This window comes from Gossypium arboreum, chromosome 6, assembly GCF_025698485.1.
Source record: "Gossypium arboreum isolate Shixiya-1 chromosome 6, ASM2569848v2, whole genome shotgun sequence".
Classification (NCBI taxonomy): Eukaryota; Viridiplantae; Streptophyta; class Magnoliopsida; order Malvales; family Malvaceae; genus Gossypium; species Gossypium arboreum.
The window spans coordinates 134,716,541-134,736,049 of record NC_069075.1 but is presented as its reverse complement, the minus strand read 5'-3'; the positions used below and the strand labels follow the sequence as shown (position 1 = coordinate 134,736,049).

The following is a 19,509-nucleotide window of genomic DNA, read 5'->3' as shown; positions in this document are numbered from 1 at the left end:
CTCAAACTTAAAAAAGAAAAATCATTTTATTCATCCATTTAATTTTTTGTCTCTTTTAGCCTTTGAACTCGTATTTTTTGTCAAATCACCTAAAATAGACGAAAAAGTTAACGTTTGTTAACTTTGTTGACCTAATATACATGTGGAATGACATGTAGATGACATGTAAATATTTAATTAATTTTTGAAATTTTAAAAAATATTAAAAAATATTTTACAAAAAAATGAGGTCCGTTTAAAAAATGGGTCGGGCCTCTGATAATGTATTTTTGACCCAGGCCCTGCCCGAATTCACTAAATGACAAAAAAATTCTGCTATTTTTTTTTAATGTTATTTTCTTATTGTTTTCCCTATTTTGCTACCATATTACTATTAGTTGCTCCTATTTTGTTGTTATTATTTGGATATTGTATAAAATTTATTTTATTATTAATTTTGTTTTTATTTTAAAGGCATTTGTTAATTTTATTATTATTTTAGAGGTATTTGCTTGTTAAGTTATATCTATTTTAATGCTATTTAAGTCTACATATTTTTAAAACTTATTTTCAATTTGTTGGAAAATATTTATTTTGATTTTTTAGTATTTTTATGTATTATATATATTTAAAATTATATAAAATAATATAAAAATAAATACGGACGGGCCCAGGTTTTAGTATTTTTATTTGGGTGAGGCTTGGGCAAAATTTTAGGCACATTTTTTGGGCCCGGCCTAGCCCGAGCCCAATGAATGAGCCTAAATTTTTAGTTGAGTCCGGCCGATGAGCACCTCTATGTCATCCACGTTGCAATCTACGCAACATCAACAATGTTAAAAAACTTTAATGTTTCCATTCATTTTGGATAATTTGACAAAAAGTACAAGTTGAAGGGCTAAAAATGCAACAAATTAAATGGAGGGCTAAAATGACTTTTTTTTGTAAAGTTGGAGGGTCAAAAAATCATTACGTCATTATATTTTGAATTTTATTTTTACTCTCATAAAATTATATACAAGTTAATAAATAATATATAGATTTTTTAGAGAAGTGTTAAATAAAAATTTGAGTTTTTAGATATTATTATAATAAATCAAAATTTAATGACATCTTTAATATTACCAAAAACTAGTTTTTATATAAATTTTTTAAAGACCCTAAATTTAATGGTGTCAAAATTATAATTTTGAAATCTCGTTTACAGTAAATTGAATTAGTAAATATTAAATAGGTATATTCACGGAGTTAGTATATAGATAATTGAAATTTGATTAAGTAATTTAGCCAAAATTATGGTTAATTAAGGCTCAAGGACTAAATTATAAAATTTTAATCGCTATAGATTTTAATTAAGATAAGGCTTGGGGACTTAAATATCAATTATTCAAAAGACTAAAATGGTTAATAAACCAAATATTAACATGTTTTAGTGGATGATAATGATAATAGGCATTAGTTAAATTAATAGTAAATTAATTAAATTTGTTAGTTAAAATTAATTAAAAGTTAAATAATGAATAAATAACAAATGAAGTGGGAGGAGAGATGAAGTATTATCTTCTTCTCCCCTAAGCCATAGAAACCAAAGAAAAGAAAACAAAAAATGAAAGCTTTAAGTTATTAAGCGTTTAGCCATTCAATTTTAACTAAAGACAACGTCATGTCATCAAAAATGAAAGGAAAGACGAGAATTGACGACGAGTGATGTGAGTTGTCGGTTTGTATTTCTATGATTCATGATTAATATAATTATTTTATATTCATGTTAAATTGCATAACTTGGTAAAAAGGTGAGTATATAATGGTTGTACGAATTAATTTATGGTGATTGATATGGTATAGCGAGATAGAGGACTAAATTGAATAAAATAGAAAGTAGCAAGATTTAATTGATATGTGATAATTGGTATGAAATTGCATTGAAACATGTTATATGATGTGTTGGAATGGTGAACTGATGATGATTTGAAACATGTTATATGAATTGAACTATGTGATGAAATCGAAAAATTGGTTACTCTATTAATTGTTCGGGTAGAATCGGATATAGTTAGCATGCTATAAGATTAGATTGTGTGTGGGTTTATATTTCGGTTTAGCCAATGATACACTTATGTACCGATATATTTACTTCAGTTTATCCCATGATACACTATATGTGTCTATATGATTGCTTCGATTTATCTGATGATGCACTATGTGTGCCAGTATATTTTTTTCGGTTTCTTCGATGATGCATTAAGGCGCCAGATTGGTGTGTTGGTTGATTAATCTGAGTATCCATCTTTAGTCCAATTTCGGTTAATAGGGAATGTAAAATATGAATTGGATGAATGATATTAATTAATTGAATTGATAATACAATTTGGTATTATAAAAGAAAATTTGATTGGCTATATGGTAATTGATATGAAATGTGATTGGATTTGGTATATTGAATACATATGAGTTGTGATATACGATAGCATATGAATAATCACACGAATCAGTTTATATAACCCTTAAGGGCCGAATTGAAATTGAATGAGTCAATAGACTCGAGAAAAAGAATTGAATTAACGAATGACTAAATAACATGGGATGAAAAGTGAGATTGAATGTCATATTAATGCTATATGAGTATATGTAAATGAAAATGGATTGGTTGCATCTTATTTTAGAATGCACGATATCACATGTTTAGTTTGATTATTCATTAGAATGGTGTATAAGAATGACATTTGAGTATTCAATTTGCAAATTGATTTAGTTGAATTGTAGCATATTTGAGTTAAATTCTTATATTGAATAGTTTCATTTTATGACTTGAATCATGGAAATACCACTGGTCTTTATTACTCAGCGTACAATTTGTTTTCTTCTTGAGCAGGTTTAGGTTAATCCCGAGGTCTTGAGAAATGAATCCAACATCCAGCCAAAGTTCCTTGGCTTAATAAAGTTTGCAAAATCTTGTTTTTGTTTAAAGTATGGCATGTATCTAGGTTGAGTTTGTTTTTGGTTTAATAAGTGATCATGTTTATATTAAGCTTGAAATGGTAACTTGGAAATAGTCAAATGGTGGATCTGTATATGTGAATATGGTATTTGTTTTGGATTGTACAAAAGGTTGCAATATTAAAACTTATATATATGAATGTATATGTTAACATGAAAATCAATGGTAATTGTCATAAGTGTTTAAGCTAATATGTATGATTAGGTAATATAATGGTATATATGATGTATTAATATGTATGATTAGGTAATATAATGGTATATATGATGTAATATACTATGAATAAACATTTGAGAATGGTAAATTTGGTTGAAATGGTGATTAATTGTGATGAAATTGTTATCTAAGTGAAGCTTGTGGGTACCATTTTGTACCATTTAGAAATAGGCAGCTACATTCGAGACCAAATTAGTATGTTGCATCGCGGTGAGGAACCCTCGAAGTTGCAAAGTCAACTTGAGATTTTGAAAACATTACAATTTGGTCCTACTTCAATCTCAGGTTAGTAGTAGAGCTTTCGTAAGCTCGTATAAGATCCGGAAATGATTGTATATCATATTATATGCATGTATTGCTTGTAATTAAATGTATTATGATATAAATTGAATGTATTTGACCGTAGTTGCTTCAACAACGAATGTGACATCCTATAGCTCTGATCTAACGATTAGGTCGGGTACGGAGTGTTTCATTTTTAGGGCATGTTTGAATGAAAAATTTAGAGAAGAGATTTCATTTCCATTCATTTAAAAAATGAATTTGCTAATTTAGGTAAAATTAATAGAAAATTGTAAAATTTATATTTAAGCAAATACTAGTTAGGTGTTAAGGTACCCTATTTTGTATGAGATTCCTAATGATCCAAATTGTTTGATTGAGGTTATTAAATTGACATTGCAATGAACTCGATACATGTTATCAAGTTCAATACACTTGCAACATATTTAAAACTCAACAACTATGGGTGATGATTTTAGTTTTGTGGAAGTATGACTCATGGTTGTCAAGTGTGTGGTTTTAAAGTCTATAAATACAACCCAAAATCATTCCTCCTCCCTTTTTCCAACAACCATATTTGAACTCAAAACCTTAAAATCATTTCCCTGATTCTTGAGTTCTTAATTTAAGTGTTACTTGTTAGCATTCAATGTCACACTTACCACCACAGATGTCCCACAAAAATATCATAATCATTTAGGGTTCGCTAGACTAAACCCTACTCGAAATTATTTAATAGTTAAAGGAAAATTATTCAAATTTTATAAGGTTTAGGGAAATGGTTTATTTCCTGGTGTTACAATTTTTATATAGTGAATTTGACATCTACCGATTTGATAGATTCTTTCATTTGGTATGTCAAATTTAATAACATCATAACAACCTATACCCGACCCGAATCACCAGATCCAGACATCGGATGATACAACATATAAACACTTAGGCAAAAAAATTTAATTTTACAAACGACGTAAAAGTATTCTAAAACATACTTCTTATTTCATCTTGTACTGTTCTAAAAATAAAAGAGGATGTTTAATAATACATTAGATCTTCAAAATCAGTATATAACATTACAATTTAAAACTTTGTTAAAGATGGACTTCTTATGGCATAGTGTATTAAGCGTCATATTCCTAAGGTGCCCTCTGTATGCATAACATCACAACTCGAACTGCTATATAGTTGCAATTATGGATTGGTCCCTCCTAGCATACGCTATCTTAAAGCGAAACCTGCAACATAAACAAACACTTGTAAGTTTAAATGAACTTAACGAGTTTCAACCCAGATTACATTGAAACATTTTTTGTTGAATTCCTCATCTAAAAGATTATGGATTTCCTTTCTGCCTTTGGCGAAAACTTTTTCTAATATCATCCCATACATATACGCCAATATTCATACTTGACCATCTACATAAAGATCTCATATTAGGCAAAATTTAAATTTCATCACTCAACACAGATATCATATTATTCTTGGAGAACGATTACATTCCTCATAAAGATATTTATACAAATCTACATTCAACAGGCTTTCACACAAATAGATGTTGAATACTTTCCTTAGACAATACGCACAGATGTTACTCTTGGCAGATTCTTATAATAACTGATCTTTGAAGGTGAACTTCTTGCAAATCCTATCTTGGCAGACTCTCATGCTGAATTTGGTAACTATCAGAATACTAGTCAGATCTTGATTCAACCTAGAATACAACTTATTTGGATGAATAATACATTCTAAGTCATCTCAGACAATCTTATTTCATATCATGAGAACGCTTTGATTTGACGGACAACTTATACTTTAGATAACCTTTTTATATACAACGTGAAACACTAAGATTTGGTGAATACCATGGAACGTAAATAACTTCCTTACATGGCGTAGGCAAACTCAAATCCGATGAACACTTATACTACTCATACTTACGAATAAGCCAAATTTCCTGTACCGACGGAACATATGATGGATTCACCCTTCAGAAATATTGCTAAGAACTCTTTAAGAAATGCCCTTAGGTCATATTCACATTTCACCATAAGACTATCCAAATAAAGATGTTTTTAAACTTATCTAGATCTCTACCACAAAGTCATCTAGTGAAGAAGTCTCCAAACTTACACTATTTCACCACAAAGGCGATTATCCAGATCTCACATCAAGGGCGTTACAGAATACGCCACATAGGCATCACAAAATATGCCACAAAGGCTTTACAAAACATTACGTGTTTACTGCCTCGACGGACTATCTCAAATGGTGCCTTGGGTTTCTCTCACATGTCGTGCTCTATCAGTCTGGTTTACATTTTACTAGAGGTAACATTATGAGTATTCTTATTGTCGTATAATGCCATGGGTCTCTACCACATAGTCTTACACATATTTTCATATCATGATTTGTCAATCTAGTTAGCAATGTATTTGCCCTACCGAAGGCATTGCAAATGGTTGTGTTACTCATTTAACACAGAACACACTTACATAGATTTATTTACACACTCATAACAACTCATACCACACATCATCTTATTTTTGCAATAACTCATACACCTCATTTGTCATCATGTAATAACCTTACCATACTTCATGCATTCATCAACTATTAGAGTGGACATCAACATATGAATAACCAAGTATAAATTAATATCCACGATTCAGGTTAGAGACTCACCTGAAACTCACATTTACTATAGCTCGGAGTTCCAAATTCGTCTTTCCCGAACCAGCAGCAATAACTGCTTAAAAGAACATGAGATAACCATTAAAATCTCAGTTACAGACAATTTACCAGTATAACAATTTCATACAACCCCATGCAGGGCCTTCTATTCACTCTCTATTATATTTATGCTTCTTAACATCCTTACTCTTTCAGAATCATAACATACAGAACTGTCAAACTTACTAGGAGGTTGAAATATCTACCGATTAACCCCAAAACCCCAGCTTCCAGTTTAATAAAGAAAAAAATAATATTTTAAGTTTAAAAGAAAGAACTAGAGTGTGGAACAGAAGAAAGAAAACCCTTTGGATGTTCCATTCATACCATATATATATATATATATATATACTCAATTCCTCTTAGTGGATATTGACAAGTGTCAATTGTTTACATAAATTATCTTTTAAATACCTTACAAAATCTGGAAAAAAATATGAAAAAGAATATAATGTAGATGTTGTTTGACCAGTCAATCCATTCAATTGACTCCTAGCCAATCACGTTATAGAACCCACCTTGCACAACATTTGAGCAAACTAGGAGTACCATTCCTTTGGCGATAACTCTCATAAGACATGTTCTTAAAGAAGATTTAATCTCCCAAAATTTTCTCATACACTTAGTAGGCGTTTCATACTCAGTCAAAAATCTGAGGTGTACTCTTCGTTTTCCGTACTCTTCCTTTAATTAAAGAATACCTAAAGATGAAATCCTTAGATACTTCTACGGAGGGTACTTTATGCTCTAAAATTTAATTTGTCGGGAGCCTGTAAAATGCCGAACTATGTTACTATAGTGCGCAAAAACAGGTAACCTTCATATATATTCGCCTTCTTTACGGATCCGCCAAATTTGGGGTGTGACAAACATGCTTCAACATCGAGACACCGTTGTTATCAACATTGAGAGAATATTTTGTAATAAATGGTATATGAAATGTGCACCATCTATTTTGATTCAACTCAGAGTCCACATCAAGATGTTCTTGATGTTGAAGTTAACGATATTTTCGTATCGAATCTTTATTGAGTGGAAAATTCCCAACCACCGTCAAACCCTGTTGCTTTGACATGAAACTGACATTCAACTCATCTAACACTAAGGGAATATGTCATGAGAGGATGATGTACCGACCATTGAAACCTATTTTTTTTAAAAGATAAAGTGTGATGTTATAAGAAATATAAATGTGATGTTGTAAGAAACCATGAGATTTATTACCTCTTTAGACATAATTTTTTCATGTCAAAATATTTTCATACATAAAATATAGCTTTGTAATTAACATATTTTAAAAAATACCATCACATAGTTCAAATTTACATAAAGTTTTTCCAAATAATTAACAAAAAATATCATTATTAGTTGTTTCTATACAACGAATGAGTTTTACATCCAATTTTAACTCAAATTTTGTCATGATGGAGGCGGAGCTTAAATTGAAGCTTGCTTGTCACCATTATAATATGTTTCACATGTTGATAGAAATAAATTAAATTATAAACCTAGGTGGCCTTTTAAGAATAATGATGCAGTAAATGGAGAACTGACGTGTGCATGGGTTTTCAGATCAAATAGTTGTGTAAACTTCAAATTTGTTAGTGTCACTTATATCCTTGATGTTATAAATGATGAAGGATGCGCATTGTCATAACTAACTCCTTTACCAATGTTAAACGAGGAAAAAGAGAGGTTGGGTCAGTATGACCTAGTTGGGAGCTTCGACGTGTGGCTCCAACTTTGGCTATGGTGGAGAGTTTGCTTAACCATGACCTTACCAATAAGCTTATTAATGGTCAAGTGGTACAAGTTCCCTAACTATTGAATATTCCCCTTCCACATAGAATCGTGCTTGGTCTATCTACAAAAGCCATTGCATATATGCCTCAGAGACTTGGATATTATCATCCTGGATAATTTCCTCATAGATGGAATAATAAGCTCATTAGTCCTAAAGAAGAGCCTATTATGCATGCTCAATTAGCCTATATTTATCCTACCCTCTTAAATTTATCCTTCGAAGCCTATAGATCACTCAAAATATCTTGCATCAACTCAAACTATCGTTTCTCCCGTTTAAGGTGTTCCCAATTTATAATGTGAAAACAAATGATGAAAACAAATGATGGGCACATAGGCCTTAAATAACATATAGTACTCTTAGGCTTATCCAAGTAGAACGACAAAAACTGCATTGTCTAAATATAATATCCAAAAAAACTGCAAATATATAAACAATCATTACGATTATATTCATTAGTACATATAACCACTTACATTGGATGATAATACAAAATCAACATACCTCTTAATTGGCTCATCCATTGGTTTCTCATCATATCCAAGTAAGTTTTTTATTTTTTTATTTTTTATTTTACAATAGGTATGATCCAAGTGACATCTAAATCTATTCAAATATTCAATGCAGTAATAATTATAAATATTAGTCATTCAATACATTCTCAGATATTAAATATGACTATATTTTTACCTCAGGCTAAGAAGGGATGGACACTAACCATGACATCCATATATATTATCATGTTTGCAGAAGTAGACAACATTTATTCATTTCATCATTTGGTTCTTGAGTCACCCTACAAAGCTTCCTATACAAATATGCCAATGTTGTTAAACTCTAGCTGAATGTATCAACCACATGAAAAGGCTCTAATAAAGGAAGATACATACAATGTATCTTGTTGCCAAACAACATTCCTCTTACTATCTTTGCCATATCAATCCATCTCCTCCACAATTGCACGTGTTGGAGGGACAAGGACAAAAAGTCTTTCCAACTATATACATTTCACCATTTCTCATCCAATTCCTTCTCCTTCATAGACAACAAATAACCCAACAACCAATAACACTCTAATCATGCGTTGATGCTACTAGTTCCAATTACTATTTACCTATCAGTTTGAAGGTTGGTTATTAAAGTGACATCTTTTAACATTATAGTCGCTTCCCCATATAGAAAATGGAATGTAATAATTTCTTGCCTCCATCTTTCTAACAAGGCGGAAAGTAAATTTGGTATTGTTAAATATGACTCCTATTTTCAGTCAAATTTGAAAAATAGTCTTTCAGTTAAACTCTGTTTACTTGTTTCAATCAAACACTGATTAGTTTAGATTATTTTATTATTTGATCTATGAATTTAGCCTATAAATAGGCTCTTTTACTACCTTAGAAAACACACCCATTAGAGATTAGAACTCATAACACATTTAGAGAATTTTGTGTTTACGTTTTGTGGGTTCTTTGTTTTTGGGTTTTCGGGGTTTAGTTTTTATCTCCATCTTTTGTACTCTTCGTTCTTTTGCCATTATAGTAAAATTATCTTTGCCCGTGATTTTTTATCCTCTTTGGAGGGATTTTTCCACGTTAAATTTGTGTGTTCAATTTCTCAATTTATTCTGCTATTTAATTTCTCAATTTATTCTGCTATTTTCTTGTTTGTTACTTAATCGGGTTAAAATCCTAACAAGTGGTATCAGAGTTAGTTCAATTTTCATATATCAGCCCGTTCAGAGATGGCAATAACAAGGTTTGAAATTGAGAAGTTCGATGGTGAGACAAATTTCAATTTGTGGCAAGTTCGGATGATGGCAATTCTAGTTCAATCAGGCTTGAAAAAGGTTGTTATCAGGAAAAAGCCTGAGAATCTAAATAAAACAGAATGGGAAGAGCTTGATGAAAAGGCTTTATCTGCAATCTAGTTGTGCCTCACGAATACGGTATTGCAGGAGGTATTAATGGAAAAGACCTCATCTGCCTTGTGAAAAAGGTTAGAAACTCTTTATGCAACTAAGTCTCTGGCTAACCGTTTAGTGTTGAAACAACGTCTATTTACGTTTCGCATGAACGAATGTGAGCTTCTTAGAAATCACATCAGTCAATTCATTACTCTTTTAAATAATTTAAAGAATGTTGAGGTTCATATTGATGATGAAGATCAGGATATGCTATTATTGTGCTCTTTACCCCCTTCATACAAGTCTTTCAGGGAGACCCTGATTTATGGCAGAGACAAACTCTCGTTTGAAGATGTGAAGGGTCATTTGTTGAGTAGAGACAAACTCGACAATGAGCTTCATTTAGATAGCAAGACAGATAGACAAGCTTCCGTTTTGGTAGCATCAAAGAAACGAGATAAAATGTGTCGCTATTGTAAAAAGTTAGGTCACGTCAAAGCAGATTGTTATAAACTGCGAAATAAAAAAGCTGCTGAGAGTAACGAGGAAGATGTAGCTGGTGCTAATTTGGCCGATGAAAATGGGGATGATTTCTTGTTAGTGTCAACAAGTGATAACACCAAGCTCACGTCCAAGTGGATCCTAGATTCAGGATGTTCTTTCCACATGTGTCTCAATAGAGAATGGTTCTCCACATATAGTTCGATTGAAGGTGGAGTTGTGCGCATAGGAAACGATTCATCTAGTAAGGTAATTGGTATTGGTACTGTTAAAATTAAGATGCACGATGGGACGATTAGGACACTTTCAGATGTCAGGTATGTACCTGATTTACGAAAGAATCTCATCTCCTTAAGTATTTTAGACTTGAAAGGATGCAAAATCAACATCGAGTCGAAGCGGTATTAAAGTGTCTCGTGGAGCTCTCGTTTTGTTAAAGGTAAAAGAACCGCAGCCTTTATATTCGGAAGGTTATCGATGACGGTGAAATCGGACGTCCTCGTCTGCTTCTGAGTTGAAGTCAACTTGTTTGGAGCGGAGGCAACTTGGTCATAGGAGGGAAAAAGGTATGACTGTTTCGTTGAAGAGAGGTTCTCTTTGGATGAAGGTTTTGAAAAGTTAGGGCACTATGTTCGTGAAAATCGGACCGGGTTAGTTTTGATTTGGCGATTATGTGTCGAAGGCTAGAAGTCTTCCAGTTTCTAAGCACAAATTGACTCGATTAATTCCTGCATAGTTCGAGATAGGCTCGTGGGGGACTTTGGCAAAGATGGCGTTGTGGAAATATGAGTCAAGGTGGAGATTTGTTAAATATGACTCCTATTTTCAGTCAAATTTGAAAAATAGTCTTTCAGTTAAACTCTGTTTACTTGTTTCAATCAAACACTGATTAGTTTAGATTATTTTATTATTATTTGATCTATGAATTTAGCCTATAAATAGGCTCTTTTAGAACCTTAGAAAACACACCCATTAGAGATTAGAACTCATAACACATTTAGAGAATTTTGTGTTTATGTTTTGTGGGTTCTTTGTTTTTGGGTTTTCGGGTTTTCGGGGTTTAGTTTTTATCTCCATCTTTTGTACTCTTCGTTCTTTTGCCATTATAGTAAAATTATCTTTGCCCGTGGTTTTTTATCCTCTTTGGTGGGATTTTTCCACGTTAAATTTGTATGTTCAATTTCTCAATTTATTCTGCTATTTTCTTGTTCGTTACTTAATCGAGTTAAAATCCTAACAGGTATCATTTCAAACATTATTATTGTAGATATTGCATATAAACAACACTATTCAAGCAATATTGGATACATCATCCAGCTATGGGAAGTTTAAACTATGCCGAGTACAAATAACTCGATTTCTTTGTTATTCAATAAATCACCAAAAAAATAATTTTACTAAATCTTAAAAATATTTTTGCAAATATAACAAATTTTTTAAAATTGAGTTGAATTTTTTTTCATATTAATGACATGATTTGCTAGGTATTCTTCTTGAAAACTTAAAAGGACAACCCTTTTCTAGAAAAGAATAAAAAATGTCAAGTTTTTGACAAAGTGGGAGATTTAGAGTTTGATTTTCAATGGGAATAAAAAAGGATAAAAGGAGTGAGATATTTATAAGTGAAGACCTCGACATCCATGGATGTCAAAGTCTTAGTATTAAATGAGTTAATTGATCCAATAAATAAATACCATAGTGAAAATTCACTAACTTGAACTTAATATTCATGAATGTCGAAATTCTACACACTATATTTTGCAATACTTTTAGAAAATAATATTTGAGGATATGTTTTGATAAATAATCAAAATTTTTACTATGGGTGAAAAGGTAAAAAAATTAATTTTACAATTATATACCAAATAATATAAATTTAGTCACATCTATTAAGTTGATGAAAAGGAAAAAGCATAAAAACTTAGTTTGGATTTAAAATTATGTGAATGGGTGAATTAGGGTTACTTTTGAAGTTTAATCTTAAAAACTGTTTTAGAAAATAATTTAAAATTTTAAAGGATTAAATAATTTCTTCGAAATTTAACTGTAAATTAATTTCAGCTGCTGCATTGTCCCATTGTTTTTTAACTATTGCTTGCTGTAATTTATCAAAAGTTAAATTGTGTTGTAAATTTTATACATTGAGGAATTTTAGATTAAGCCTTTATATTTATATATTTAAAATTTTAGAAATTAATTTTTTCTATTTTTTTAAATTTCAGTCTAGTCATTAAAATTATAAGTATTTTCTATTAAATTTCTTGACTTAGATTTTGATTAAGATGCCCTCATATGATATGTCATATGAATGACATGATATAAACATGATAAGTTGATAAATTTCAACAGAAACTATTAACGAAGTTAATAACTGAGCTAAGATTTTAAATTAAAAAATTAGGAAGATTGAATTTTAACTTTTAAATTATATGGATTAAATCTTAAATTTTATATAAAAGAGGGACTAACAACAAATTTTAACCAAAAGAAAAAGAAAAAATTGCTATCTTTAAACAACAGGTGGAAGCACTGAGGAGATGACGTGTAAAATTGAGCAAGCGCAGATATTGGAGGGACGGTGGGTGGTTGATGACTATCCTTAAACCACAAATTACACTTTTTGGCATATTATTGACGCTGATGCCTGTTGCCTTAACCTTTTTCAATTTTCATTCACAATCTTACACATTTCTTTCACTTTCGCCTTAAATTTCATATTTTATGTATAATGTTATATACCATATAAAAACGAAAGCTATGTCTTCATTAAATAATTAAAATGTTTTTACGACTTTGATAAAGAAATGCATGGGTTTCAACTTTCAACTTCACAATTATTTTAGTATTCAACGTTGAATTTTTTTTTTGTTTTTATATTGTATTTTGAACTTTTTTTTTATTAGTCCCTAAACTTCATAATTATTTTTACATTAAAGCTAGAACTTTTTTGTTCAAGTTAGTCCTTCATGTTTCCTTAAAAGAAAGTTTAACCCAAAAAAAGTTTAGACCAATTTGGAAACAATTGCAAGTTTAGGAACTAACTTAGATCCCCCAAAATGTTCAAACTTTAATGTGAGAGCAATTACCTAATTCAGGTCCCAAAAAATGCATTAACCCATTTTAATTTTAATAGACATCAATGTCCTAATAATAAAATACACTAAATTTTTTTCTCTTAATGTTGTTTTGTGATTCATAAAATAATCTTTTTGTGTTCACGACTACCCCTCCCGATAATGTCAATTTTAGAATTCCAACCTAAATTTTGTTCTTGAGAATGCAATGTAATGTACCCTAAAAATGTATCTAAAAACAAGATAATAAAATATTTATGGGTAAGCTACACCCAAGGTTACTAAACTATTAGTATGTTTACGTTTTGGTCACTTAACTTTAAAAAAAGTTATAAAATAGTCATTAAATTATTCGAAAGTTTTCATTTAAGTCACTGAATCGTTAAAATTGTTGTTATATGACATTCTTTATTTGCACTGCTCCACCAATCAAAAGCTTTTCCAAAGTTCAATTTGTTTTCATGAAACAATTTTAAACATTACAAATCTGCAAACCAAAATCCAAACAACTTTTTTCTCCGACCTCTAACATTGACTGTTAAATTGACTTGAATTTAAAGTATGTTCTTCTACTCATTGATTGGTACTGATCTACTATACTATACCGATCGTCAAATCGTTGCTTAGAGCTCACTAGCTGGATCATTTTTTTAAAAAACTTAATATCTTAGTGACTTAAATAATAAAAAATAACATTTGAATAGTTCAGTGTCCATTTTGTAACTTTCTAAAGTTGAGTGGCTAAAACGGAAACTTGCTAATAATTCAGTGACCTTGGATGGAATTTACCCAATATTTATAACAATATATAATCGTTTATTTCACTTGAAGTTGGAGGCACATCAAAACAAAAGACGACAGAGGAGAAAGAGGTAATTGATTAGGTGATAGCAGGAAGATGCAGGGCCATAGTCATGATCAACCAATCCACCAAGCCCATCACTCACACGTAGCGCCACCTCATGTACCACACCCAGCGCCACCGCATGTATCAAATCACCCGCCTCCAGGGCCGCCACCTCCACAGCCTTCATATGTACCAGCGGGTCCTGATCCACCTTCAGTGCCTGCATATGCACCACCAGGTCCTCCTCCTCCACATCACCACCATGGTCCACCACCACCTTCTGTGCCCGCATATGCACCACCTGGTCCTCTTCCATCACGCCCCCAAGTCCCCCCTCGGCCACCTCAGGAGCAAGGCTGCTGTGTGATAATATAAGTAAGATTTGCAAATGTAGTTGATGTTGACATTAATTAAATAAAGTAGTGTTAATTTTACTAAGTTGGGATTCAAATATTATTTAGATAGAATCGGCTTTGTTGTTCATATTTGTATGTATGGTAATGGTAATGGTAGCTTCATCAAGCCCTTCTCCTGTGGCATTTTTATGGTATCTTGGTCTTAATAAAATGAATTATAATTAGTATGGTATTGCTTCCATTTTGATATTGCTTTATATCGATTCATCCGATTGTATTGTATTGATAACATTTTGATTTTGTTTTCATTTTTGCGTTTTGATTTTCAAGCCAATTTCATATATATACATATATATATATATATTTATCATTTTAATGTTGTTTTATATAAACTTGAAATATTCCTTCTTTTTGGTATAATAGCAAAAACGAGAAGACAAAAACAAAAATAGAATTATTGAGAACCTAAACTATTGTAGGGCCAACTATAGGATGATGCGTATGTTTGTGATGCCATTTTGGCCACTTGTTCCACTCAATATATACGTTAACGAGTGTGGAGCGGATGTTTTTGTAGTTTATGAAAGTTTTAATTTTGAGTTTTTATGTTTTCTAAATTTTAAAAGTTTAGATAACATTAAATTTATTAAATTAAATTATGTTATTTCTAAAATTTAATGGGACAAACATATTATTATATGTATAATATTATGTGAGGTTGTTATTTTTATATATTATTTATTAGAAAATTAGTTAATAGATTAATGATTGTTATTTATATCAATACTAAAATTTCAAAAGTCGAAAAGTATAAGGATTTAAAATAATTTAATTAAAGAATATGAGCAAACCCATAATTGCATGTACAGTACAAAATTAGTAATTGAATTTCACCAAATGAACTTAACTAATACTATTTGAGTTATGACTAAAATTCCAAACTTTAAAAAGTACAAAATTAAAATTGATTAAATTAAAATATAAAGACTGAATTTGAAAACCTCACAAAATATAAGGATTAATAGCCGAATTTATTCTATATCCTCGTTTAGAGGTTGAAGCTCCACGGCACTATGATTGAATAAGTTGCGCAGGTGTAGGAAAATATGACATTATTTCTACATGGAATTCCATATAGTCCAAAGAACACAACTGTAGAATGGTTATCCTTGAGAGCATTCTTAATAACCTCCCTTCTCAACCATTGTGGTGTCTATTGCACATTGTGGCTGTGTTGCTAGCTGTCGTAGAAGTCTAAATGGTGAGTGCACTCAAAATTTAGCATCATAATTAAGCTAACTTGCAAACAATTTTATTAGAAAAGCCCTTGGATAATATTAACTCATTAGTCATTATACCCCATACTTCACCTTCTTATTGACTTATTCCAAGAGCCAAGTGTACAAGTGACGATTCTCGTAATGTAGAACCTGTAAATCTTCAACTCCAAATATGTACAATCAAAGTTCAAATCAAAAACCATACAAATTTATATAAAACAATTTGATATAAAAATTGAATATGGTTTTGGTTCAAATAGTAAAATTGAGTTATTAAAAAATGTGATTTGATGGGTTTGAATTTTATAATTTTGATCATATGTATGTATTTTTTTAGATTCGTCGGCATATATAAATACTATCAAAATAATATTTTCTTTTGTAAAAGACTGGGGTTTTGGTCATTTTACACATTAGCGTGTGGTTTTTTTTTTATTTCTCAAGGTATCTACCAGAGCGAACTTAGTAACTAATCATCCGCATTCTGTCTGGCCACGAGTTTTAATCTCACAAGTGGAATTAAAATATTTTGGTTAAATTCTAAGGTTAATCATTGTATTCTGTAAAAATTGTGCATTTAATTCCTATACTTTAATTTGATAAACATTAATCCTTATACTTTTTAAAATTTAAAATTATGAAACAATTATGACTTTCTTTTTAAATAGAGGAAAATTACACAAATAGTCACCCAACTATAAAAATTTTCATTTTAGGCACTCAAAATAAAAAGTTTACAATTTAAACATCCACATTATATAGTTCGGTCATTTTGGTCACTTTTGTTAAAATCACAAATGGCAAACTGACGTGACAGTTAAAAACCTAGTATAATAACAAATTTAGCCTTTAACTTTTACATACTAGATCAATTTAGTCATAATTTTAACAAATTAACTCTCAAAATTTTTAAATATTCTCAATTTGATCCTAATTTTAAAAAATTCAAAGAAATATATAAAAATACACGAATAATTTAAGTATATATAATAAATTAAATATATATTAAAAATAAAAAATGCCTCTTCCTCTCCCGTCTTTTTAACTGCCACATCAGCTTGTGGTTTGTGATTTTAACGGAAGTGATCAAATGACTTAACTATGTAACGTAGGTGCTTATATTGCAAGCTTTTTTATTTTGTCTGCCTAAAATGAAAATATTTAATAGTTGGGTGACTATCTGTACAATTTAACCAATAATTTATCCAAATAATGTAAATGTGGAGGCCCATTTTGATAAGCTGACCCAAACTCATCCATTACGAAAGCGGATCTATTAGTTAGCTTAGGGTTTTCCCACAGCAAGCGAATCTCTTTCATTTGCCCGCACTAGCAGCAGCAGCGCCACACTCTTCACAGTGCTGATCAACCATGGCGGAGCAGGTGCACCCGCCTAGTGCACCCGCCTATCTACTCGCTCTCCCTTTTTCACTCTTTTATCTTCTTTGCTTCTCATTTTTTTTCTTCTTTTGATTGCAGACCGAGAAGGCATTTCTAAAGCAACCCAAAGTGTTTTTAAGGTAATCTTAATAATAAACCATGAAAAATCTCTCACTTTTGTAATTTTTTCGGATTTGGGTTTTTTGGAGTTTGGGTGGGTTTTAATGATATTGTTTCTATTTCAGCTCCAAGAAATCTGGGAAAGGGAAGAGACCAGGAAAGGGAGGAAACCGCTTCTGGAAGAGCATTGGTTTGGGCTTCAAAACCCCTCGTGAAGCTACTGAAGGTAGGTTTGTATTTGTTCTTTTTAAATGTGTTTAGGGTGGTATGGATGGTCAATTTATGCAAAATCTATTTAAGCTTTGAATGTTCTACCTAGAAACTAGTATCATGTTTATTTATAATTGCTGTATTTATATTATGCACAATCAAATTATATATATGTTTCAGTGTTCTTTATGGGAAATAAAAATGATTTAATTGATTAACACCTAAGGGAGGACTATGTAGAATGTATTTCTATTCATTGAGGGTTCAGTCAAATAATGTTTTTGCATATTTGATTTCTAAAGGAACCTACATCGACAAGAAATGCCCATTCACCGGCATTGTTTCCATCAGGGGTCGCATTTTAGCCGGTACTTGCCATAGTGCCAAGATGATAAGGACAATCATTGTTCGACGGAATTACCTACATTATATCAAGAAATACCAAAGGCATGATCCAGCTTCATTCCGCTGTACTTTTCCATAAAGTTTCTTATGATTTTTATTGTTGGAAGAAACTTATTTTTCCTTTTTCAGGTACGAGAAGAGACATTCAAATATCCCTGCACATATTTCTCCATGCTTCCGTGTGAAGGAAGGAGATCATGTCATTATCGGGCAATGCAGGTTAAACCCCTAAACCGAATGACTTTATATGTTAGTGTCTATGAATCTAATTGTTTTTACAGCTAGTTTGTTGGTGATTTAGGTTGTTTGTAATTTGCGTGTATTTTCTAATTTCAGGCCGTTGTCAAAGACTGTGAGGTTCAATGTTTTGAAAGTGATTCCTGCTGGATCTTCTGGTGGAGGGAAGAAAGCTTTTACTGGAATGTAAGGTGTAACTGTTTTCAATCATAGTTCGGGTTGTAGGAACATAAGGAGAAGACATTAAAATCCCTGAACTGCCTCTAGATATGAAGAACCTGGGACTATTAGATGTTTTTATGTTTTTGTTTTTCCTTTCCTATTACTTGTTATGTTTGGATTTGTCTTGTTATGACAACTGGAATTTTGAAGGTATCCCCTATTCTAGTATGATCCTGTTCTCTGAAGAATCACTCTGATCACTTACTTAGATTATGTATGAAATTTCTGGAGACATTCTGTAAATTGGCGAGGGGCATCCATTGTGCAAATGTATGGTGAAAGTATCACAAACCCCCTGTACTATACTTTAGATTGCATTTTAGCCTGTCTACTAAAAAATTGGCGAATTAGCCTTGTTGATGAGTGAGCAAAACTGCTCTTCCATTAAATTTAGTGTTTATACATAAGGAACAATAACAAATTTAGCTCTCAATCTTTACATATTTTTTATTGAAAGTAGCTTAGAAATTTTTGAAACTAATAAGGTTAAAGGGTAAAAAGACTATTTTTTTAAAACTGGACTGGTGGTCAAACCGTTCAGGTCATATGTTTTCATGTCCAACTTTTTCGTTTAAAAAATATTAAAAATTTAAAATTTAAAAAGATGAAAAAACAAAAACGATTCAACCGGTTCAATTGTCTATTCAATTGGTTTTTAGCTAGTTTAGTTGATTTTTTAGTCAATTTAATTGGTTTGTATTGGTTCCTTGTTTAATCGGTTCAAAGCTTTTTTGCAGATTGGTTCTTTGACTTGTTCTTTGTCTATTCAGTTTAATTGGCTCGTTGGATATGATTTAAACAATAATACAAAAAAGTTTTAGTAATAAATTAAAAAATCAAATAGATCATTTTAAAATTTTTAAAAAATTATAAAATGAAGTTAAATAACAATACTAACATTGGCAATAAAATGGTAGGGGTTAATTTTTTAAAAAAAATCTTTTACTTACTAAATTTTAATAAATTTG

General features: G+C 31.0%; 1 protein-coding gene across 1 annotated transcript; it reads left to right on the top strand.

Moving 5' to 3' along the window:
* The first annotated feature begins 17,190 nt into the window (after nucleotides 1-17,190).
* Nucleotides 17,191-18,729, top strand: LOC108474636 (40S ribosomal protein S11-like). The gene is made up of 6 exons (XM_017776629.2): nucleotides 17,191-17,350; nucleotides 17,447-17,487; nucleotides 17,593-17,693; nucleotides 17,980-18,124; nucleotides 18,212-18,301; nucleotides 18,419-18,729. The coding sequence occupies exons 1-6, from the start codon at nucleotides 17,339-17,341 to the stop codon at nucleotides 18,507-18,509; spliced, it is 480 nt and encodes a 159-aa protein (XP_017632118.2). The 5' UTR covers nucleotides 17,191-17,338; the 3' UTR covers nucleotides 18,510-18,729.
* Nucleotides 18,730-19,509: the final 780 nt, after the last annotated feature.